The sequence below is a fragment of the Excalfactoria chinensis genome, chromosome 1 (assembly GCF_039878825.1).
Source record: "Excalfactoria chinensis isolate bCotChi1 chromosome 1, bCotChi1.hap2, whole genome shotgun sequence".
NCBI classification, from domain to species: Eukaryota; Metazoa; Chordata; class Aves; order Galliformes; family Phasianidae; genus Excalfactoria; species Excalfactoria chinensis.
The window spans coordinates 73,621,883-73,645,829 of NC_092825.1; the positions used below are offsets into that span (position 1 = coordinate 73,621,883).

A 23,947-nucleotide genomic window follows, 5' to 3' on the forward strand; every position below is an offset into this window, starting at 1 on the left:
TGTGGGGCTTCCCGCGGGGCGGGAAACCTGCTGGACAAATACTAAAAGAGCTGAAATCACTGCCGAAATCCGCCCCGCGTGGGGGCGCGCAAGGCACAGACCTGCCCCAAAGTAAGGGCGAGCGAGCCCCTCGCCCCGGGCCGCCGTCCGAGCGGGCCCACGGCTCTCCCACACATGTTGCCGCCCGCTCCGCGCTATCGGCGGCCTCCGTAGCCACGCACCACAGCCCCGCCGCGCCGCTCTTGGCCGTATGCAGATCAGCTGCTTCTTATTGGTGCCGCTGCGCGCACGCCCCGCCCCTTAGAGAGGATGGGCTCGACTGGGCCTCGGGCGAGCGCTGCGATTGGCGGGAGCAGTGCAGAGGGCGTGTCCTCCAAACGCCCCGCCCACCGCGGGCCAGAGTGACGGGCTCGGCCCGGCGCCCAGCGAGAAATGAACACAACGGAGTCTGGTTCTTGGAAGGGTTTTGGTTTGCTTGTTTGCTTTTCTTTTTAAGAGCTTCATATATATATTTATATATATAAATTATTAGAATGTGTGGTGGGGAGTGCGTGGGGAACGTGGTGGGGGCATTTTCCATATCCGGGCCGTGGGTCAGTTTCCTTTTCCTTTTAATGGTTAAGTAAATATATATATGGGGACCGCTCGAGTTATACAACCGTGAGATCAGACACGCACGCGGGGGAAGGGGGCACACGTTGCTACATCAAACTGCCACGTCTAATAGGATGTGCATGAGTCAAAGTACACCAAGTGTGGGGGTGAGGGCAGGGGTGCCGCTGGGGCAGGCCTGGCACTGGGACCGAGGGGCAGCTGCGGGCCGTGGCTGTCCATGAGGTACGGGGGAAGCATGGCCGTGCCCAGCAGTCCCGCAGCGCTCAGTACCCAGCAGCGGGGAGCTGCCTTGGCAGCAGGCAGCAGTGCCGTGTTTCAAGGGTCCAGGAACGCACTGCTCGCATCTGAAGGGAGACTGGAGAATGAGAGGCTGCTTAGGCTCATCTGAACAAGTTCCGCGTTGCTTTTCAGCATCGCTAAGCAGTACCATACACCTACAGTGAGGGGGAGGAGGAGGCAGCTTGAAGAAAGGCTCCACTGGGTTTGGAGGTGCATCGTGGCTGCAGCTCCTGCTCACAGGAGCAGGAAGGGTGGCACTGTGTACATGAAGTCCCGTGTGTCCTTCTCTATTTAACACAGCCGCTCCCTCAAAACGAAGGATGGAGCTGTTGCCATCTTGAATTCCCAACAGTGCTGATCTTTTCCAGCTCTTTGTGATGCAGATTTGAATTCCTCCAAAGCTCTGCTGAAATCGTGGACAGATCCTTTCAAGTCCATCACTGGTGTTGCAGTCCCTCCCTGTGTGCTCTCCTCCACATTCTGCTCCCAGTATGCCATACCATAGCTCTGTCCCATCCTTTCTTGCAGTGTGCTGCAGGGTAGGATTGACACGCATCACTGCAGCTTCCCCTCCCCTGGGATTTGGTTGATTCACAGAAAGACATGGGGATGTCATGTTGACGGTTGGAGTCAATTTAAAGGGGTTTATCACTTTCTTTCTTCAGGTGACTAAGATAAAGGAGAGAAACAAGGTGATTGTGAGAAGGAAGATATAGGGAGAAATTATTTAGCCTTGCACAAATGCCAGTTGCTAGCCCAGTCCTGCATGGCAGTGCCAGCCTGGGAAACCCTGCAAATCCTTCCTGTAAGAAGCGCTACCTAAAACATAATATGCTGCACTTCTCACCCAACAAGCTTCTGGGAAAGCCTTGCCTTGGCAAGGGCATCCAGCCCTTCGAATACTTGGCATTTTGGTAAGGGTGTCAGTTCATCACTATATTCATCACTATATTGGCCTGTGTGAAACAGGTTGATTTCCTGCAAAGGACAGGAGCCGAAGCCCCACCACAGCCTCTGTCCAACAGCCCATAGATGTACACTACAGCAAGCAATCCCCACTCCCAGCATGGGGTCAGTCTGGAAACACACACATATAGGGAAACATACCTCCAACCCCACTGCTTACACAGATGTGCCCCTTTCCTAGTGTTTCTGCTACGCTCAGTCCAAGCGTGAGCTTCAGCTTGGTGCACGTACCTGTAGTAATCCTCCTGGGTGGGGAGTGGCACTCCATGCAGAGGGTGGTGAGCATGGAGCCACTGCTGCTGCTCCAGAGCCAAGCGCTGCAACTCGGCCGACTGCGCGTGCATGGCCTGCAGCTGGTGCGCTGCCGACATGGGCGCAGAGAGAGATCCTGGAAGGTCTCTGTAGGGAGCAGCTGCACCAATAGATAAAAGAGAGAATGAACAAGCTAATGTCACAGCTCCATCCTTGCCTGTGCTCCTACAGACCAGTCAAGGCTCTGTGGCACTTAACCTTCCAGTCTTGCTAACATACACTGTGCTACACCCAACCCATACCGTGCCAGAACTCATAGATCTCCACCTGTCTTGTGACCCCCCCAAAGCCGCCCTGCCCCAAAGTGCTCTGCTAATGCCCTGTGAAGGGGACAAGCAGGTCTGAGAGCACTCTTACCGAAGAGCTGGTGGCGCAGCACTTCATTCTCATGGAGAGGGTGAGGGAGCAGAGGGTTGGGGATGGTGCCAGCCGGGTATGGAATCCGAGTGAGGTGTGATCCCGAGGCAAGGGGGTCAATCAGAGGGTGGACAGAAGCTGAGGCTGGGAAGAAAAGATGTCAAAAGGTAATTGCCTCGTGCTTGGTAAGCCACAAATGGAAGAGCCCAGGACATAACAACAAAACTGGTGTGGGGCAAGTTGCTTTGCATTAGGGCTGGAACAATTTCAAGGCATGCAAAGCAGTACCATTGCCTTTGAGTATTACTCCTTTTGCCTGTATTGAATTTCATGTGAAGCAGTGTGGACCATACTCTTTGCCCATACTCTTCAGAGTTGATTCTGCAAGGGCCCGCTCTACCATCTAGCCTGTACCTAGAAGGGTGATACTATTTTATATGAAAACTGCATTTTCCAGTGCTTTAAAGCCACTGTCAGGCCATTTATTTGTACCCAATGCCGCCTCTGAACAGCAGATGATTAGCATGGGTGTCTGCTTCTGACTGCCACCACATCCTGCTGACCTTTCACAGCACCTCTGTAGGCCCAGCAATTTCTTTCTATATGATGGCAATTTTCTTTCTTTATATGATGGTATGGGCTTTGCTTCCATGAGATTTTCATTAAGATAAGCTCCTTTTTACCTTGGTGTCCTGTGGAACAAAGAAATGGAAGGGGCCACAACTCCATTCTGAAGGATGGCTACCTCCAGCTCCTTACCATTCTTCTCCCCTATCCCATCCCAAGAGCGGCAGGAGCAAACTACAGATCCAACATTTATCAGGCATTAAAGATGCTTTTGAGGCTGCTGTTAGCAGGGCATGCTCTCAGCAGATCCTAAGGGTGAGGAATGCAGCCCACAGCCCCAGAATGTGGTGGAGCCAGTGCTCACCTGGCATTGCATTCTAAGGGTCCCAAACTAAAAGCTGTGGTGCAAGCAGTTCTGCTCTCCACCACGCAGCAAACTCACGTGACATTTGCAAAAGATTACAGTGTCTTTCGTTGGTGGGAGGTCCAATGACCATGAGGATGACCTTTTCTGCGTGAAGAGGTGGGGCTGGGCTCCTCTAATCTTGCATCAGCAATATTTGGGTTTTCTGAGGCAGAGGATGGGATGTAGCAGGAGCAGAGCGCTGCTCCGTGTAGTCCTTACCTGCGTGTATGGCATCCTGCTGGTGGAGGTGGAGGTGGGAGTGGATATGGGAATGCTGATGGTGATGAGGCGTCACATTGAGCATCTGCAACCGGGCCAGTGGGTCATTGCTGAGAGCAGCCACCCGCTCGGCATGCTGGCGCTCGGCCGCCAGGCGTTCAGCATAAGACATGTCAGGACGCAGAGTGGGGCCAGCTGCCAGCGCCAGCCTCTCCCTCTCCAAGTGGCCCAGCCCCGGGTGGAAGGGAAAGGCAGGATGGAGACCGGGGGCCGTCTGCAGGCTGAGCCCACCATGGCGTGGGAATGGATCCATGGCAGCAGCTGGCACGGCATGGAGCTGCTCCAGCTCAGCCGGCTTGACTTCAAACCCAGGCTTGAGGCGCTCTCGCAGGTCCCGGTCCCTCAGGTCTCTCTCACGGGCTTCCCTCTCCCTCAGCTCCCGCTCCCGTGTGGCTGGGTCGCTGCTATAGATGGCTGGCACGTTGTAGCCCAGCAGGCCTGGGTCAATGGCACCCAGCGGCACGTAGAAAGGGTGGTTGCGGTTGCTGGGGGACATGACATGGGGCCGGGCGTATTCGCTGAGTGTGCGCAGGGCCGGGGTGTCGGGGCCCAGGTAGGGGGGCACAGTTGCCACAGCGCTGCCCTGCTCAAAGGAAGGGCGGTGGGGGACAGGCCCCAGTGAGGAGCACTCCACTGGCCGGCCCTCCTGGGCCATCTTCTGCAAGAGAGCAAAGGAACGGCATCAGGATACCTGCGGCCCGCAGCCAATGTCAGCCTCCAGCATCCTCTGCACTTACCACGCTCCTCTCCAGCTCTCGCTCCTTCTCCCGCTCCCGCTCCTTCTCTCGCTCCCGTTCTCGCTCTCGTTCCTTCTCTTCCCGAGCCTTCTGCTCAGCCTCCCGTCGCACCTTCTCCACCAGGTCCGCCCTCTTCTTGGCCAGCTTGGAGCCATCAAGGGGCACAAAGTACAAGTCTGTACGGGAGCAGGAGTTGAAGCCACGGTCCAGGTGCTTGTTGAATCTGAGGGCATCAAATACAGCGTGTCAGTGCTGAAGGAATGGGGACAGGACAGAGTGGGGATTTCCATGCTCCTACCTGGCCGACTGGCTGGCGTGGCTTGGCACATCCACCACCTTGGGTGGCGGTGAGGGGCTGCGAGCAGGTGGCACAGGGCTCTCTGGGGGCTCATACTCCTCTGATGGCTCCTGCTTGATCTGGGCAGCGCTGAGTGGCAGTGGTGGGGCTGGGGTGGCTAAGCTCCCTGGCAGTGGTGGGGCAGGCGGGGTGGGTGAAGCGGCCTTGTAGGCACTGGCTACAGGGGAGGATGCTACCCGGTAGCCTGGGGGGGTTGCAGCCCGGAAAGGGGCAGCCGAGGAAGCTGGGGGAGAGCTTGGTTTGTAGGGAGCTGGGGGCTGGAAGGTGGGGACGGGGGAGGCCGCACACTTCCCATATGGGGCCACGGCTGAGGGGGGCATTGGGGGTGAGACGGTCTTGTAGGGGGCTGCAGATGGGGAGGCCATGGTGGTGATGACGGTAGAGAGGGTGGTGGCTGCAGAGGTGACTGGAGGGCCAGCCCCGTGGGCTGGGGAGGGGGGTGGCGGCGGGGGGAAGGTGTAGGTGGCAGGACTCTGCCCTGGGGGATGAGCACATATGGAAGGGTAGCTTCCCTGGGAAGAGGTGGAGGAGGAGGAGGAAGAGGAAGAGGAGGAGGAACAGGAAGAGGAGGAAGAAGGGGCTGTAGCAGCTGAGGGAGCCTGGCTGTAAGTGGCCTGGCTGTGGGGGGGGTAGAGCCGCAACCCATATGTGGCATGAGATGGGTGATGGCTGTTGGACTCCAGGGCATGGGGATAACCCCCAGGGGGCTGTGGGGGGGGCGCTGCTACAGCTGGGGAGACTCCCCCGCCAGTGCCGTGGCCATGGTGGTGCTGCTGGGGTGGTTGCTGGTGATGAGGAGACTGACCAGGGAAGGAGGCTGGGAGATGGGAGCTGGCATTGCCCAGGGGACGGTTGTAGGGAGGAGGGGCCTGGCTCCATACAGGCTGTGAGGGTAGGGAGGGCTGGGTGTACTTGGGGGGCTGGCTGGACACTGAAAGGCCGCTGGGCGGGGGGAAGGAGTGCCCATAGGAGGCAGTGTAACTGGGCAGGGGCTGGGTGGGGGAGGGCTGCGGGTACTGAGCAGAAGAGCTGGAGGGTGGCAGCTGCGGAGGTGCATAGGGGTAGCGTGAGGGGGCCAGAGGCTGTGCCTTGTCCTGGCCCATCCCGTGGGGTGATGCCAAGTGCCCACTCAAGGCCTGCCCTGCCATCCCTGGGGAACTGGAGGAGGCTGCCACATTGTTCAGTGGGCGTAGGGCCGGTGGGGGTGGCAGGTTGGCTGAGACGTGTGGGAAAGAAGGCGCGGAGGCTGGGGGGGCAGGCGGTGGGTTGGCTGGGGAAGTCTTTTGAGGGGGGAGCCCCCCAACCACTGATGCCAGTGAGATGGGAGTGGTGGGTGGTGGATTGTGCTTCGCATTGAGGGCCTGCTCGCGACTCCCCACTGCTGAAAGGCCTCCTGCTCCACCAGCAATTTTGGAACCAACTTGAACCACGTTGGCCGTAGGATAGAGAGGAGCATGGGTGGAAGTGGAAGAAGAAGAGGAGGAAGAAGAGCAGGGGGCAGAAGTGGTGGCAACGGCAGAAGAAGAGGAGGCAGGTGTCTGTGGGGTTGGAGCCTGGAAAATGCGGGAGGCCTGGCCCTCCAGCTGGGAGTGGTAGCCGCCAGCTGTGGGGCCCTGGGGGTGGGCCTCGCCTGGGAGACTGAAGCCAGGCTCAGTTGGACGGGCCAGGCTGTCAGAAGTGGGGGCGACCGGAGGGCTCTGGGGGAAAAGCGGAGGGTGGTGGTAGGAGAGGGATGGGCCCTGGGACAGCACAGAGGAGGAGTCGGAGTCATTCTCCACACTGCCAGGGCTGTAGACACTGGGTGAGGTGCTCCTGTTATCCTGGTCGATGTCCCGTGGGTCGCTGCTCATCTCATCATTGAAGCTGTGGCCATCGAGGCTGTCAACGTCAGAAGGGGATGGAGGACAGGGTAATTCCTGAAGTAGTGAAAGGAAGGAGAAGTTACGTGACCTCACAGATCATGCATGACACTTTTCAATCTCACCTTCCTCTGCTATCTCTAGCACACTGAAGGAAGGAAGCTTCATTTGGCAGTCCTCTTGCTGCCCTTTGGAACAGCAGCTCAGGTGCTCTTCGGTACTTTATCACACACTTGGAAACAAGATGATGATGGGCATCTCATGTTCAGAAACACAGTAACCACTACAGATGAGGCCGAGACAAGGCACCTACAAGGTCCCAGCACCTGCACTGGTAACAGGCTGCTGGTCAAGATATGAGCCAGTGCTACCACCAGGTGGCACAGCAAGGGGGGAAGGGAAGTAGTGCTGCTCACACAGCCCCCAAACCCACAGTTCTTCCTCATGTAAGGCTTTTCTTGACACCCTGCTCAGCAAGAGACCTGCTTCCTAGACCTCCTCCAGGCCCTGCCCTGAGCACATCCTTCCTGCCTTTTGGGGTTCATTCTGTGTTCGCCATTGCTCTCTCCACTGCCCTCCTCTCTCCCCCCCCCCCCACTGCGTGGTGATTAATGTGGTCAGTGATTAAGTTAATGTGGGCAACTAACAAGTGAGCCTCAGAGCTAACAAGAGCAGTTCAACTGAAAAAAAGATCAGTGCTGAACTGAGCAGAGTCCACACGGAGAAATTATGTAGGTGTAACTACAGGTGTCACTTGGTCTCTGCCTGCAGAAGAGCTGTAGAGCACTATCTGATGTGGCAGAGATATCAAGCAAAAAGAATCTCGAGCTAGACATGTGTGAGCAGCACAGATAGGGTCCAGAATGTGCCAGTAACCATAATGGAGAGAACTCACCTCAGTTTTAGTCTTTTTAGGAGCACTGCTGTCCTCCCCTTCACTTTCAGAGATCTCTTCTGTTCGGCCCTGCTTGCTGCCCTTGGGGGTACAGGATTCCTCCACCCGGCCTTTCTGCAAGGCAGAGGAGAGAAAACAGAGAGGTGAGAAGGCCACAGGGAAACCTCCCACCCTGCCTGGCTTTGTCAGCTGGAAGCAGGCAAGACACAGCACCATCTCTATTGCAGACCATAGCAGGCATCGAGACATTGCAGTGGCAACACTGAGCCAGGATATAAAAAAAAACAGTACTGAAAATTGAGATATCAGAAAGTACAAAGCACTGGGGATAAAAGAAAGGAATTCAGCTAACAGGTAGCTAATTCCACATGGGTTGCATGGTAGATCCCATCTGTTCTACGTCTGGATTCCCAAATGGGTCATGCCCATCCTGGGCAGCCCTTTGGCACCCTACAGCCATGCACTACTTCATACTACCTTTGTTGCTTGTCGGGATTTCTCAGCTTTGCCATCACTGCTGGAGGTGCTTACACCACTGGGGGAAGCTCGACCCCGTGATCTGAGCTCCTCTCGGGGCCCTGGAGTCTCTTTCTTCCGTCCACTTCGCATAGACATCTGGAGAAGGATCATCAGATCAGTTCTACTTTGTACCTCCCTCAACTCCTGCCCTGACCCCTGCCCTCCCATAGCCCCAAATCCTGGCACTCCACCACACCAAAGTCAGGTTCACCAGCAATGCTACGAGCCTCAGTCCCAACCCATAGCACTTGCTGGTCTCTGGGATCCCACCTCCCCCTTCCATCTTATGTACCGAGTCCTTGTTCTGTCGTGTCTTCATTCTTTTGGGTGTGGGACCCCCATTCTCCTTGGCACGGCTTGATGAAAACATAAATTTTTATTGCTTTGCAGCCCCCTGCCACTGTTCTGAGGGAGACTGAGGTGGGCAAGAGCAGGTCTTCTGGAAGTGATGGATTACACCAGCAAGGCAACACAACTCTGGTGGGCACTGAAAGGGAGACAACATGGGGAGAAACAGTGAGTAGATTATGGAACATCCTTTTGTGGTTTGTTATAGAAATATGGCAAAATTATTACAGATGCAAGGATCTTTACCAAGAATGCAATAAACCTAAACCTTCCCATTAGAAGGACAAAACTTGTTCACTGTCATACCTGATTCCCAGTTTCTAGGACTGATACAGACATTATGTGAGGCAGTCAGGATGCAAGAGAAATTTTTGGAAGGAAGCAGGGAGGAATGAGTTATGGGTATTTTGATTTTCCTCTGAAATCATTCTGCTATTTCCATTTCCTTGTTTATTTATCTCCAGAGAGAGAGAAGAGTTTAAAAAAACACCAATAGGCAAATGCTTTAAAATGCTCCTCACCGCTAAATTTTCTGACTTCAGAAGTTCCTCTTTGCACTTGTTCCTGCAGTAAGTTATCCTTAACTGGCCACGTGCTATCATTAGCTAACTCTGTGTAATAAGCCCCCTGAGATCCCTGCTGCAAGGAGGATGATACAGCCCTGACCTCTCCAGACAACACGCATGAGTTTGCTTGGCTCCAGCTCAGGACCCTTTGCATTGCCTTGTACTGCACAGGCATATCCAAAGAGACTGTCCTCCAGCCTGTTGTACAAGCTCCTGTACCCAGCATCTGGGATGGACAATCTGCAAGACAACAAAATTTGTCCCATGGTTGAAGCATCAGGAAACATACGCTTGTCTTCTGGGTTACGTGCTTGGCTCTGGAAGCATTGGGAAGTTTTGGGAACAAATCTAAGACTTCAGAGTCGGGACTTCTTGAGGCCAACCTAGATTTGAAGGGGTCAGCCTCTAGCTAGCCAGTGTTGGAGTCTGGAAGCACTCTCACATCTCTCCAAAGGGAGCTGACCCCAGAGATCAGAGCAAAAGCATGACATGGGAGAGCTCATGGCCCTCAGTTGCATGACCTGAGTTGCAGCTTTCCATTGCCTCCATCTCCCTGCTCATAAAATGCAAGTAATTTCCCTGACCTGCTCCTTGTGGGGTTCCTCATCTTCCCCAGTGAGTGCTGAGACACTCATATAGAAGGTACTTGGGAAGAACAGGGATTGTTTGTTTTAATTTCATCAATATTTTATTTGACCCTCACCATGAAAGCCACAGGGGACTCATCCAGCATTAATTCTCACACACAACAATTCATTAACTTAGACCTCTTCTTTAATTGAAAAATAGCTCACAGACATTGTGAATTGACCTACTGGAGCCAGAGTACTCTCTCAATCCCTATGAACTGATATCTTTTACAGCCCTGATTTTCCGGCATAACCTGGCCTTCAGCTGTTAATTCAGTCAGTTACACTGATACTAGAGTATATTCCAGATAAGCACCTACAATTACTATTTCTGACAAGAAAGGAGTGCCATAAGGAAGGCAATCCTAGCTGAACTCAATCCCAGCACACACCATGTTGGCAGCCCTCAGGTACCAGCTCCACTCTGACTGAATGCACAGTGCTAGCAACAGCCCACTGCTGACATGTTGCTGCTCTTTATTTTGCACTCAGCAGCAAAGCCACCCATAGTTTCCACAGTGGACATTATCATGTGGTACAGAGGGCGTGCTTCAGCCTTCTAGCAGCTCCATAATAACGATGACAGCTGTCTACCCAGGGAGGTAAGGCAAATGCTTACTGGAACCTCCCTTTCTAAAGGAAATACCAACTCAGTATTTTTCTCAGCTGCCAAATACATAGCACCAAACAAGGCCAGAAGCAAACGGGTACATTTCAGAAGACAATAATTAACCACTGGGGCAGAAGTTTCTGCCACTTCGAGGGTTAAGACTTTTCTAAAGCAAAACTGACCCACACATTATTTGGCTCAGCACAGCAATGGCTGGCTTTGTCAGAGGTCACACCAGAGGATCACAGTGCTGCTTCTAATCTCAACATCGGCAAAATAAAAGCTTGAAGAGAAGCCCTGCCAATTAAGGAAGTGTAAAACCTGGGCTACACATAACCCTTCCCATCACTGAAGATCCCTCTAAATGCCCATGAAAAGTTCTTACCACCTTGTGGTTTTGTGAAAATGAGACATCTGGTACTGCTGCTGCCAAATGGATAACCTTTTCCTGGCACTGTGAAGCCCTTTACAGGTTAAATTGAGTTAAGAGGCACTGGGAATTGCTGCTTGTATTTGTATAACCCAGCCAGATGCACTTCCAAGAACCCACCGTATTCTCTTGCAAGCCCCGTGCAGCCTCCTGAACTCAACAGGCATCCCCACATGGCAGCCAAAATGGATCCCACTCCTCCAGCCACCAGCTATGTGTGGTTCCTTGCCCTGAGTGGGCTGTTCTACCTGTCAAGGCAGCAGGAGGCCTGGGGTTCTGCTCTTCACAGGCTGTGGTGTGAAGCAGCTCTTTGCAGCTATCAGAGATGGAAGAAAGTCCAGTCCCAGTGGGACACATTCAAGTTTTACCTACTTAAACATGCTCTCGTGTTCTCTTAGAAAGTCACATTAATGTCCATATTTCTGTACATAGTTTATATACTAGATTGAGAGTCTAAGAAAAACATTCATATGTTGCAGCAGAAGCACAGATGGCTTAGAACAGTGACTGGGGGCTTTTCTGGGGTGCTAAGTGACAAACAACCCTAATACTCCCCAGAAATCTTGCGTGTCTATACCCAGATGTGCAGCCCACACATGCTGCCAACAGCAGAGGCAATTTCGGTAAATTGGGGAGGCCTGGAAGATGCCCCAAGACACAGCAAGGCCAGAAAGGCCTTGTCATCTCAGCCAGTGCTCACCAGCAGGGTCACTCCCAGCATGGGCAGACCAAATACAGAGCTCCGGTCTGCCCAAGATCAAATGTCAGCCAAGTCCAGCACCATTGGGCAGATCACATCTATAGCTGGGGGCACAATGCAAAGATGTCAAGGTGTGTGGCCAGATCATGGCCAGAAGGGGCAATGTGACACCATCTTGCTACCTGCAAATCATGCTTGGGCATCGTCTCAGGGAGTGCTCGCTGGCATTGGCCAAGGGCAGTACAAGAGAATGCAGTGCCAATGGACAGCCAGCCATGCATGAGTGTTAAGCCCTCTTCAGTTTGCAGACATATAGCCTGGCCAGAGTTATCTTCTGCTAGGTGACAGTCCATGGAAAACGACTTTTGAGTGAGAAGTCAGTAGAGGTCCTCCTTCAGTCTAAGTATAGATGTTCTGAAGTTCAAACTTGCTTTTTTTTTCTCTTGTTTTTTGCTTGCTTGTTTTTCAGTTGGGAATCATCGTAAGTACACAGTGAAAATTCCTTAAGTAATTTTTTTTTAAATCTAAGAACTACATTCAAAATCCTATGTAAAATCAAAGGCATTTAGCTTGCCAAGACAGGGTCTCTCTGCAGCTTATTAGCTTCAAGTTCACATCCTGTTTTTTCTCTCCCTTCTCCTCCAAAAGGATGAAAAGGAGTGGTGAAATGAACGCAGCAGCTTTATAACAACATATTGCAGATGCTGAAAGCACCCTGAAAGCAAGATGTGATGTAAATCAGTGTATCCCCCATGGCAGGTAAAGACCACTCAGAGGTGAGCACCCACTGGAGCAAGATTGCCAGGAACATGCAGTCAAGGGGAGAAAGACAGTAGCTGCTATATCTTACGCTGCATTGTGTTTCCAGGCAATACATTTTCAACTCCTATCCCCATTTCCTTTAACTGTAAAATGAGGGAAAAAAAATCCAAGAGATTCAGCTGGGGTTAACAGCCGTGGAGTAACTGAAAATACAAAGTTTTATCTAAAATACTGAAGTCAGACATCCTGATGTGTGACATTTCCTAATGGCTGCTTACCTGATTTTGTGGTCTAATCCTGGTGTTTCAGAGCTGGGCATGCAAGAGGGAGGGAAGGGGGAAAGTTCTGTGTCCAGTGTTAGATAGCAATAAATGATAAGTATGTCAGGGCTCAGGTTGCATGCTGCAGTCTTACCGCCAGCTCTCCCATATGTACACCAAGTGTGAAAGTGACTGTGTAAGTGAAAAGATTAGGATGCTAAAGTCATTGGCTATAAAGAGGGCAGCGGGCAAATGCTTGTAGCTAATATTATCTTGGTTGCAAATATCCCCATGACTTGCAAATGTTTACTTCATTTATTTATTTTTTGTTCCATATAGTAATTTCTGTTATGAAGAAGTATGCTTATGTGACACTGAATGAAAGGTAGTAATTGACACAGGTATTTTTATGGCTCCTACAGAATAATTACAACAGCCGGTGGATGCAGAGAATGTGAACGCAGGCTGGAGACTGGATTAGTGAAGGAGTAAGATGGCAGACCTGGTCATATAATCATCCTCCAACAGGAATTCCTGCCTACCCAGTGAGCAAAGTTTAACCTCATCTCTCTACTCAAAATGACTGCAAAGCTGGGGAATCCAACTCTTACTGGAGCTGCCAGGAGTTCTGTACCAAACCAACTATGCTTTTCCTTGACCTCCTCAGCTTCCCTACCCATTGCCAGCCCCCACCTCCTGTTGCTGCACAGGACTGCTGCCTAACTGCTGTTAGGGCTCAGAAATCAGCTTGTATGAGTTCAGTGCAAAGACAGCAATGGCTTCCAATTTTAGTTATCTTGCGTAAATAATAATAATAAATTACACTACTGAAATGGTTATGCTCTTTTAGTCAAACTAAGTTCACCAAAGAATCACACAAAATGTGTCACTATGAAACATTTTTAAATAAACTTAACCAATACATGTAAATCTACATTTTTGGAAACTTCATTCTCTACCAGAGTTCATGCAATAAGTGAATGAACCCTCCATGGTTTAGGTCTACCTACAGCAATACTAAAATAACGCTGGAACTCAACTTCAGTCACGAGGTTTATTCTTTATCTTATATATTTCATAATGACAATACTTGTTTACAAATCCACTGGTCATGACATCTAAGAGCTTCTTCACCCCTATAAAATAACAGAAATTAAAATGTTCCCATTTCAAGAAACGGGGCCAGATAAGAAACTTTCAGAGTCTATCACTCTAAAGGGATAAATCCAGTTTACTTTTTATTAAGTCTGCATTAATGTTTTGTTTTCTTATTTCTACACAACTGCAAGATATAAAAATGTTAAGTGTGAAAGCTGCAGTTCTGGAAGTTCCACTCAACAACAACAAAAAAAAACCCATATCTGAGAATAAAACATATTTTCTGATGAGAAGAATGAAAGACAAAAACAATTAGAGCGAGAGTGAGGTAATAAATAATAAAAACATTTATGCATTTAACATCAGCTGAATTGACAGCATAGAAGAGGATATTAATTGTTGCAAAAGCAACTGAAAATGAAGTCTGATTCACTAAATGAAGGTTGATGTACTAAAGAACGTTACATTAATGGTAAGCTGGTTCCTGAGGGCACAGTAAAATGACTGAAAGTCTGTAACAGATTTACTTCAAAATCTCAGAAGAATTATTTGGCCTTTCCAGAGGAGGTGTCCTGGAGAGATAGGCTAGCAGAAGACCACAGAATGCAACACAGAGTGGGACGGAGGCTAACAAATGCATGGCTGAGATGGGACACATCACCACTTCCATGCTCGCTATTTTAGGAAGCTTAGCACCTTCTGTATTTGCAAGGCCTGAGCATACCTCACCTCTGGAGTTGTTTAATTACTGTAATTCATACCCTCCCACTTTTTATATATGAATTTCCCATTACTAAGGAAAGCAAAGTAAATTGCTCAAAAACATCAAAGGCCAGTTTGATAGAGACTCAAAGAAAGATCTGGGTTGGATGGAAACTCTAGAGTTCTCCAAACTTCTGCTCACGGCTGGACTGGCCCCAAATCTAGGTGTACTTGCTCAGACATGTCCCAAATATCTTAAAAAACAAACCTACTCCAACTGACCCGGGATTTCCATCCCAGTACTGAAACATCTTTAGAGGCAAGGGATGTTCAGTCACAAATTTCGTGTCATAGCTTTTGACCACGGCTCCATGTACCATGGCTCCAAATTGCTGGTACACCGACATTATCTGCCTGCTGGCCTGTCATGGTTCCAGGCCTCTGCTCTACTTCTTTATTGAGAGATATTGCTGGTAACTTTGTAGCTGCAGGATAAACATAAGAACACAGCCACACCATCCACCCAACTCTCCTCTAACAAATAATTAATGTCATGTTTTGCCATTCCTTTCTGCAAAGACAAGTCACTCTGCAGCTGGCAGAGGCACGCCCAGGCCATGGTATGGCTCACTACTCAGACCCTCTGCCCCAGGCAAGCTAGTCAGAATGTTGAAGAGACAGAGAAAAGCTCAGGAGCTAAAAGGATCTAAACCTGTAAAGGGATCTGAACGAGTAAAAGGGCTGAAAGCATCAGTCCAGATGACAGAAAAGGTGAGAACTGATAGAGGACTGCAGGAGGACTTTCCAAGAGGAATGACTGAACAATCAAATGACACGTGAACTTTCATCTACACAAATGTAAAGCAATGCACAAAGAAAAAGATAACTCCATCTCCACACATAAACTGATGGACTCCTAACTGATTAGTACCATTCAAGAGCGATATCTGTGGGGTATGAGAGGCTGATCCATGAAAACATCACCCTGGCACTCAGTAGCTATCAAGAAAGTAAACAACCTGGTAGAAATGAACAGAAAACAAAATAGTGGTTGCCATTCTGCACTTGCATAAACACATGCTTTGCCTACACACGCCTGCAGTTCTGTTCCTTCCACAGGAACTAGAAAAGACAATGAAAAAGCATGACTGAATGGATTAAATACCTTTGTCCAGAAAAAAAAGATTACTAAATGAGGGTGTCAGTAAGGTCTGTAAAGCCATACATGAAAAGAAGGAGTTGGGTATAAAATTATTCCTTGCTGTCTTTTCCAGTACAAGAAATGAGGACCATCAAATAACGCTACAAAGAACAAGTTCAAAATCAACAGAAAGAAACTGGTCTTGGAATTAGGTGGTTCACTGCAGAATTTCTCATCAAAGGACTTTGTGAGAGCTAGAAATTTTCATGGGCTTAAGGGGAGATGAGTTTCGTGCAAGATAGGGTATCTGAAGCTCACTGAATAGCAGGAAACCGCATCTAGCTATGGCAGTCCCTGCACTGAAAATGGCTGAAACCTGTAGGAGTACCAGAGGAAAATGGCATATAAGCTTGCTTTATATTACTGTTCTTCCCAAGTATTCAGTAGTGACCACTGCTGGAGCAGCGGACTTTGGATGAGATGGCCATTATTCAATAGCATGAAGAGAAACAACAAGTAAATCTGCCAACAGAACTTCTGCTCATCAGTAGGAAACAGGGGAGAGGAGAGGGATTTATTAAACACAGGAGGGCTAAGGAGACCACTGTTATTTTGAAGGTATCACACAAGTATTATCAAGTGATGAGAAAGAGAGTAACAATGCCAAGGGACACTGAATTTGCCAGGCAACCCACACAATGCTTTGGTTACCCAGCATCTGTAAAGACCAAAGTGTATTACAGAAGACACAAAAAGCAGTTTCCAGAATAATGAGGGACACAAAGAGTCTGTCTGTCCTGTATAAAAGCTATAAAGATATTTCTTTTTTAAATATCACAATATAAAAGCCGAGGCCATGCAATTACTGTCTGCAGAACAGCAAAAATTAAACACAAAAAGAAGGGGTACTTAAACTAAGGAAGAAGGTTGGTGTAAAATGGCTGTCAACAATTTTAAGATGGAAATGAGAAACCTCTCATCCATTCGGTGAAGCTCTGAAACAACTTTCCCTAGAGCATAACAAGGGTAAAATAAAATCTTTATTATTAACATAGAATGCACTAAGTCTGCAAAAGGAAGTAGCTGGCATGGTACTCAGAGGGGTTTTGCAGGCAGTGATCTGAGTATGGCCTTTGGATTCTCTGCTTCTAGGAATCCACGACTAACAGTTAAGTCAATGTGACAGCCATTTTTGCAAAGGCCAAGGTCTGAGTGGGAAGAAGACAGACAATCCAGGAGAAAGGGAATGAGTTATGGCCATGGAGATGGGCACAGGAACAGGGGCTGCTGGCACAAGACATTGATAAGCTCTAAGTCACTCCCTTGTTTGAAATCCCATAGATCATTCCTCTACAGAACTGGCTAAGTGGAATGATCACTCTCAGCTGCAAGGCTGAGAGAAGGGAAACCCAATAGTTTATCACAGGAAGATTTACATGTGAAATCTCCAGAGATCTCCACCCAAATCCCCTGTTCACAGCAAACTGCAAGGCTTCATGAAATCATCAGGAACATCTCAGGGAACACTTTCCCCAGTCACACAGGAACCAGTGCCAGCACTGAATTGCTCTTAGGAGAGGAACAGCATTCTTACGTATTTCACCAAGTTCACAAAGAACCACTGGATTTAGTTCTTAATGATTTTAAAAAAACAGAGAACATGATGATTTAGGCTGAGTCAAGGTCTTCCTGGTCATGATACAATGAAGTACTAGAAGTCACAAACATCTAAGATTCTCCCTGATCCCAAAAGATTTTAATATAACAAATTCATGCAAAAATGCTGCCATGTACGTAAGCATAATCTTCCTTAAAGAACCACAGGTACCGGCCTCCACCTCTCAAGTATGCAACTGAGCTCATAGGCATGATTTTTACCAGATTAAGCCCAAACTGGATAGCCAGGGGAAAAAGATATGATGGCAAATGAAAGCACTGCCCAAGACATATTAATCATATAAGACATTAAAAGCATTGGGTAATTTCTGTAAAGCAGCACTTGGCAATCTGTGACCTAGTGCACAGATATGGTTGGGAGCATGACCTGTCCTGTCAAAAGGACCTCATGCATGGATCCACTGTCAAAAAGTACATTTCCCAAAGCTTGCCATTAAGGGACAACAGTGGATCATCATGGGACTCATTGGCAGTTGGTGAAGGAACCGGCCAAACTATGTTTGCAGAAACACGGTAATGTCTGTGGGTAGTGCTGAGGCACAGTATACAGCACTGATCAGCTGGTACTACTGTGACAGTGAGGCTGCATAAAAAGACAAACATCTTAATTATGGAAGATTTCAACATGAAGAACGGAAGAATGTAGAATGTGTTCAAGGATGAAGATTTGAGGATAAACAGAAGCTCTGAAAAGGCCTTGTAATTAACAGTCGGTGGCAAACTGAACATGAATTCCCAGCACAGGACCTTTAAAGGGGCCATTCCTGAATGAATGAAATCCACCAGTTCATAAAGAGAGAGATGCTCTTTGAGAGCAGGAATAGAGAAATGTTTTTACCTGACTACATGCAAGACTGGGGAGGGGCGTGGCACACAGGCCTTATGAGGAACAACTGAGGTAGCTGGGATTGTTTAGTCTGGAGGAGGCACAGGGGTGATCTTATCGCTCTTTACAACTCCCTGAAGGGAGGTTGTGGTGAGGTAGGGGTTGATCTCTTCTCCCACATAACCAGCAATAGGACTAGAGGGGATGGTCTCAAGTTGCACCCGGGGAGGTTCACGTTGGATGTCAGGAAATACTTCTCTGAGCCAAGTGGTCACGTGCTGGAGGTGGTAGAGTCACCATCTCTGGAGGTGTTCAAGAAAAGTTCAGATGTTTTACTGAGGGTCAAGGTTTAGTGGGAAATATTGGTGATAGATGCATAGTTGGACTGGATGATCCTAGAGCTCTTTTCCAACCCGGGTGATTCTACGGTTATGGGAACAGTGTACGTAGTTTTGTCTTGCATGCTTCAAAAATGATGCTGGCAAATTGAAAACTTCTGAGAAAGAACAATAAGGAAGATGTGAGGTCTGGTAATTCCCCTTCCTCTTTACAAAAAGAGCCTTAAGAAGCTCAACATGTTTAGTTTATTAGAGAAAAAGTCAAAAGGTGATGACCGTGACCTATGAATATTACAAAGGGAGAAAATTGCTGAGAGCTCTTTAATTTATAAACCAAAGACCCCAGATTTAATGGATAGGAGCTGAAACTAGAAAAATTTTGGACAGAAGCAGGGTAAAGTCTGAAAACTGGGATAGATTAATTATTTGAAAAACTTGCCTAGGGATCCAGTGTATTGCTAGAAATCTTTAATGATATTTCCCCCTTTTCTTCTACAAAATGTTCTAATGTTTTCTGCAAAGACCCCCAGGTGAAATTCCCCACCTTGTGCAGGGTAGAAGTGCAGTTAACTAACCAGAACAGTTTTTTTTAATGCTGAAGTCATTATAAGTCATAGAGGGATTGAGAAGGGTCTAGTCCTGGGTGAAACTGTACTTTGAAAGCATCAATCTAGCAACGTATAAGGAAAGCCTGATGAACAATCACATTTGGCTCATAGAGAGTAGACTGCTGGCAAGCTCTGAATGATTCCAAGGAAAATCACTTCATCTGTTGCATCGTCTGAAAGAAAGAAAAACAGTAGCACACACAATATACTACTTCATAGTTACAACCTTAAATCCAATACACTATACCATTTCTATTTAAAACCTAATGTACTATATATTATGATGCATATTGTTTGTGATGCTATATATATGCTATTACATATGTATATCGCGTGGTGTATGTGTGTATATATACGTGCACATAAAATACATACACACATAAAAAGAGATAAAGGTTGTTCAAATGAAGCCTTCACTTAAATGATATACAACACAGAAAGACCTTGTGGAAGAATGAAGGTATCACCAAGTGGCTTGTAAAGCAGGAAAGTACACGACTAAAATTTTCCAGCTAAACTGATCTATGATGAACAATGTCACCAGGGCAAGAGGCATAGAGGAAGACTGAAAGCAACCAGTTACCCTTCCTTAGCAAAGCTCAGTCAGACCAACATTGGCAAAAATTACTCAGAGAAGATATTGCAGTTACCCTTTGGTTTCTAGGTGAAAATACCGCCACAGCAATCAATCAAACATTGATATTTTTACAAGAGACAATAACAAATCAATGTGTGCTGCCACAACAAACAGCGAAAACAGAATGTAAGAAATTTCTGCAGCAGCAGAGCATCATCAGAACTGGAGGGAAGGCGGTGCTTCTGAAGGGACCGTTCCCTCACAAAACTAGCTAGTATCAAACTTCAATATGTGCCAAATCTTCTCTCCCAACAACTCTCAAGCCCACATTCACCCCTCCCTCCCCCCCCAGCTAATATAGAGGTAAATCTCAAATTGCTTGGGAGGAAAACATCCCCTTGCATCTCACCGTTCTCCACACACTTGACAATGAGAACATGGGCTGTAGGCCAACAGTTGCCCACTACATAACTAGAAGGTCAGAAAGATCCCCCAGCTTCGTGTTACATAAAGGGCAGTGGTACGCGTGTCCAAGCAACATGTCTGGGGACCTCAGCAGCTTCGGTAACACAGGCAAGGTCTTGAAATGCAGTACCTCATGTTAACATTAAAAAACTCACTGCCATCAGGCTGTGACCACGTGAACTAATTCTGCAGAGAACACGTACCCTAGAAGTAGCTCACTTATATAAGAGCACGATGTTTTTGGAGATGCTTATACTTTCACATTTGGAACCTGAGTTGCCTTCTCCTTTCGACCCTTCAAGGAATATATATTTCGGCCCTTCAAGGAATTTATACAGCATTACCATTCTGTACTTCATTAGCAACAGTCCTCAGGAAGAAAAGATAGAAAAGACAAACTGATAAATGCAGGAAACATACTTCATATTTTCATAACTCCTAATGAAGAAAAACAAAAATCCACCAGAAGTAAGAACGTAGTTCATTTGTCCAAAAGAGAACAGTAATAGGAGAAAGACAAAATAGAGCTGAGGAAGATAAAAGCTGACAGAGGAGGCAAACAGGTTTTCATAAAAACAGGCAGATACCTACAGAGAAAAAAAATAAAAGACTGAGTAAGCATGCAGGGAGATATTTGAGAAGGGGTAGAATCAAATAAATACTCAAATCAATTGCAGAGACTTTGTTTGCAAAGATATTACAACACAGATCCAGCAATTTAATTCTTCCCTACACAAATTCCACAGCATCTACAACCATCAACTCCACCTTCACGCTCTAGAACAGTGCCGATGAACATGAGGAAGACCACAGCAGGGAGGCTGGAGCTAGATGAACTTTAAGGTCCCTTCCAACTCAAGCCAATCTACGGCCAAGGAGCAATAAGGAAAGCTTTTATGGAGTTACAGAGGTTGAATATAGGGATGAGCATAACCTTCTTTATCCATTCCAGCTGCAAATAAAGTCTCCCCATCTTGAAGACAAATACCTATCAGGTTGCTCTTGGTATAACGATCTTGCAAGGCTACAGTCATCGATCCTTGTGTGTGTGGTATTATTTTGGAATACAAGTATGTCCACAAAAAAAATTTGACTGTGAATCCTTCTGCAGACAAATCCAAAGGTGAGGATGTAGGAACCTGTACCAAGGGGTACAAAGTATGGGGGAGGAGGTAAATTCATATGAAAAGATGTAAAGGCGGGCCATCACAGCAGGTTAAACCTGTTGATCTTCTTTATTAGAACTCAGTGCACATTTAATTTTCACATGTTTAGAGGAGTTCTATCATTTCCAGCAAGAAGCACACAGCACTGCAAATTCACTCCTCAAAGCCACGCTTGAAAAGCTCCATTGTGAATCACAACCAGAACAGTATGGTTTGAAAGGCCAGACTATTCCCTCCAAAGATGAGGGAAATGCAGAAATGACTGGTTATGCGGACACCAATAACAAAAATAGAGATAAATAGACCAAGAAATAGGCTGGGAAAGATGGATGAAATTCCTTCCATCAATTTGACTGTTCACATTCGCAAGTGTCCTTTTCAGGGACAATGATTTTGGAGTTTCAGCCCTTCCACTCCCTGAAGGATGCAGGTACAGCACAGCAGTGATGCACAACACCCTTGTCTTAAAAGAAAGGAGACTCGCTTTCAACTCAAACAATGGTGGGGCTTGAGTTCATGAAACAGAGGCAAACCCAGAAGGGCTGTGCTCTGACATGAACACATTGATTCCTGAGGGAAAACACGGCTGATCTCTGAACCTTTAGGCATAAGCACAACTGAAGGTTCAATAACCGTGTTCCACCATTCAGGTGGCACAAGATGAATGACGTATTCAACTGCTTTCCTGCTACACACCTTGAGGTAATGGCCTGCTACTTTCCCCTCACTTTTTCAGTGCTAGAAAGCAAAGAGGTTCCCATGCCATCCATCCAGTACAAAAGCCCAGGAGAGATATATTCACAACCGATTTGAATGGCTAGCTCCAAGATAGATGCTATTGATGAAGAATCACGGCACTGCAAAACAGACTGTGCAGACAAAAGACACAAATTCTCACAAGCAGCTGCGCTGGCAACTTAGTAACTCACTGCAGAAGTCAAGCAGCCACGGCACTGAGGCAAATGCAATTAAAGACACTACCCTTTCCAGAAGCAACCTCAGAACCTCGTTGCAGCTGGCAGGAGGCGATCGGCAGACCTCAACTGCAAGCAAAGCAGCGTGCAAAAGCGATACCACAATGACCAAATGGCTGCCACTCCAAAGCACAGCCGGCGACTCGCTGGTCAACAGCCACCAAAGCGTTGCAACCTGCCATCTGCGGGCCAGCGGGGCTAAGCAGCGACCGACTCGATGGCACAGCCAAAAGAGCGGCACAGGAAATACGACTGCCACCTTTCCCAGGGACCTGAAGAGCCCACGAACACCCCAGGACGGAGAGTGAGCACCAGCGTCCCCCAGATGCCACCACCCGTAGAGCCGTGCGTGCTCCCCGGTCCCCCGGCAGCTGTTTCTCTCCGTGAGCGGGGCAGCAGGTCCGCCCGTGCTGCGGTTGGCAGCGGCGGGGCGAATCCCAGCAGCGCACGGATGTGCAGCAGAGAGGGAGCGCACGCACTCGGCCGTACGCCGGTCCCCCCGCTCAGAGCCCGCTGCGAACACCGCTCGCGGGCGTTATTCCTGCCTGCTCCCAAGCTGCACCTGGAAAGCGGGGACAATAAGGGGCTCTCCAGAGGGATTCTCGTCGACATTTTTCGGGCGGCAGGAGCCCGGCCGGCAGCGGGAGGGCCGATTCCCTTCCAGCATTGTTTTATTTCAATTCCAGCTGCGCGCTCACAGCTCCCGGCCCCTCCGCCGCCCCGGGTGCACCCCTGCCCCGGCCCCCGCCGAACTTCGCTCTGCAGGGAGGGGGCTCGGCGGGCGCTGACGTCACGCCGGGAAGCGGCGGGGCCGGGGGAAGGGGGGGGGGGGGTCCCCGCCCCAGGACCCCACGGCGGGCCCGCTCCGGGGGCTGGATCGGGCTGGGCGGGCGGCCCCCCTCGGTCATTTACGATCGTTCCCGGCTCCCTCTCGCGGGGAGCGGTTCGCTCCGGAGCCACCGCGACCCGGCCCCGCCCGCCGCGTCCGCGCTAGGGAAGGCACCGCCGGGGGCCCTTCCCCACCGCCACGGGGGTTACCGCGTCCCGCCCGCGCCCCCCGCCCCGATCCGACGGACGGACGGACGGACGGAGGGAGGGAGGGAATCCCCGCGAGTGGGCGAAAATGACAGGCGGCCGTGAGCGGGAGGGGGACTCACCGGCGGCTCCGGAGAGGAGGTCGAATGAAGGGAGGAATGGAGGAGAGGAGCGGGGGAAGGGATTTAAACGCTGCCCCCCTCCCCCCCTCCCTTTTTTTTCTTTTTTTCCTTTCCTCTCCTCCTTTTTCCTCCTTCCTCCTGCTCCTCGTTCCCCCGCTCTCTCTTGTGCCTCCGGGATCGCGGCGGCGCGGGGGCAGCGGCTCCGAGGGGGGGCGGCGCCCCCCGTCCCCGCCGCGCCCCCCGCTCTCAAGCTCCGCCGCCTGTGCCCCGCTCGCCGCCCGCCTCCCTTAGCCACCTCCCATTTCCGAAGAGCCCAGAACGAGCCCCCCCTCCCCTCTCTCGCCCCGTCACCCCCGAACCGCGCTCGCCAGCGCGCCCGTCCCCGCCTCCCCGCGCCGGGAGACGAAATGGCCGCGGACTCCCCGCGGCGGGGGGCGGGCAGGCCCGGGGCGGGGCGGCCGCGCTCAGCATGCGGCGCGGGCCGGCGGCCTCCCATCCCCCGCGCGGTTACCAGGCAACGGCACAAAGGGAGAGCCTCGTGCGGTGGACCGAGAGGCACCGGCGGCCCCGCGCCGGAGGAGGCCGCCTCAGGCCGGGCCTCTGCGGCCCCGCTCCGCCGCGCGCCGCCTCGATAGTTCCCTGCGCGGTCCTGGGGAGCCGCAGCGCCCCGCTTTTCCCCCCGTTCTCTTATTCCTCCCCTCGGCTGAGCGAGGTAGCCATCTCTGTAAGGTCAGGCCTCGCCTGGGCGATCTGTGGTGCTGGCA

General features: G+C 49.8%; 1 protein-coding gene and 1 non-coding gene across 3 annotated transcripts; both read right to left on the minus strand.

Moving 5' to 3' along the window:
- Nucleotides 1–2: 2 nt before the first annotated feature.
- On the minus strand, nucleotides 3–62 carry LOC140247519 (U7 small nuclear RNA). The gene has a single exon (XR_011902699.1). It is a non-coding gene; the product is annotated as a U7 small nuclear RNA (small nuclear RNA).
- Nucleotides 63–456: 394 nt separating this feature from the next.
- On the minus strand, nucleotides 457–23,381 carry ATN1 (atrophin 1). Of its 2 annotated transcripts, XM_072338328.1 has the most exons (10): nucleotides 23,184–23,381; nucleotides 8,442–8,636; nucleotides 8,108–8,245; nucleotides 7,631–7,744; nucleotides 4,817–6,792; nucleotides 4,519–4,741; nucleotides 3,722–4,439; nucleotides 2,530–2,673; nucleotides 2,092–2,272; nucleotides 457–1,563 (listed from the first exon to the last, which is right to left on the minus strand). In XM_072338328.1, the coding sequence occupies exons 2-10, from the start codon at nucleotides 8,517–8,519 to the stop codon at nucleotides 1,530–1,532; spliced, it is 3,606 nt and encodes a 1,201-aa protein (XP_072194429.1). In that variant the 5' UTR covers nucleotides 8,520–8,636; nucleotides 23,184–23,381; the 3' UTR covers nucleotides 457–1,529. The 2 variants fall into 2 exon arrangements, with proteins under 2 accessions (XP_072194429.1, XP_072194438.1); XM_072338337.1 differs by lacking the exon at nucleotides 23,184–23,381 and having other exon boundaries at nucleotides 8,442–8,483.
- Nucleotides 23,382–23,947: the final 566 nt, after the last annotated feature.

What these genes read in the sequence shown, in the direction of transcription:
- ATN1 (XM_072338328.1), bottom strand. Translation starts at nt 8,519, where the DNA reads ATGTTTTCATCAAGCCGTGCCAAGGAGAATGGGGGTCCCACACCCAAA. An exon ending in CACGCCAGCCAGTCGGCCAG is followed by an intron (nt 4,742 to 4,816) that starts GTAGGAGCATGG and finishes TGATGCCCTCAG; the next exon opens with ATTCAACAAGCACCTGGACC. An exon ending in ACCCAGGAGGATTACTACAG is followed by an intron (nt 1,564 to 2,091) that starts GTACGTGCACCA and finishes CCTTTATCTTAG; the next exon opens with TCACCTGAAGAAAGAAAGTG.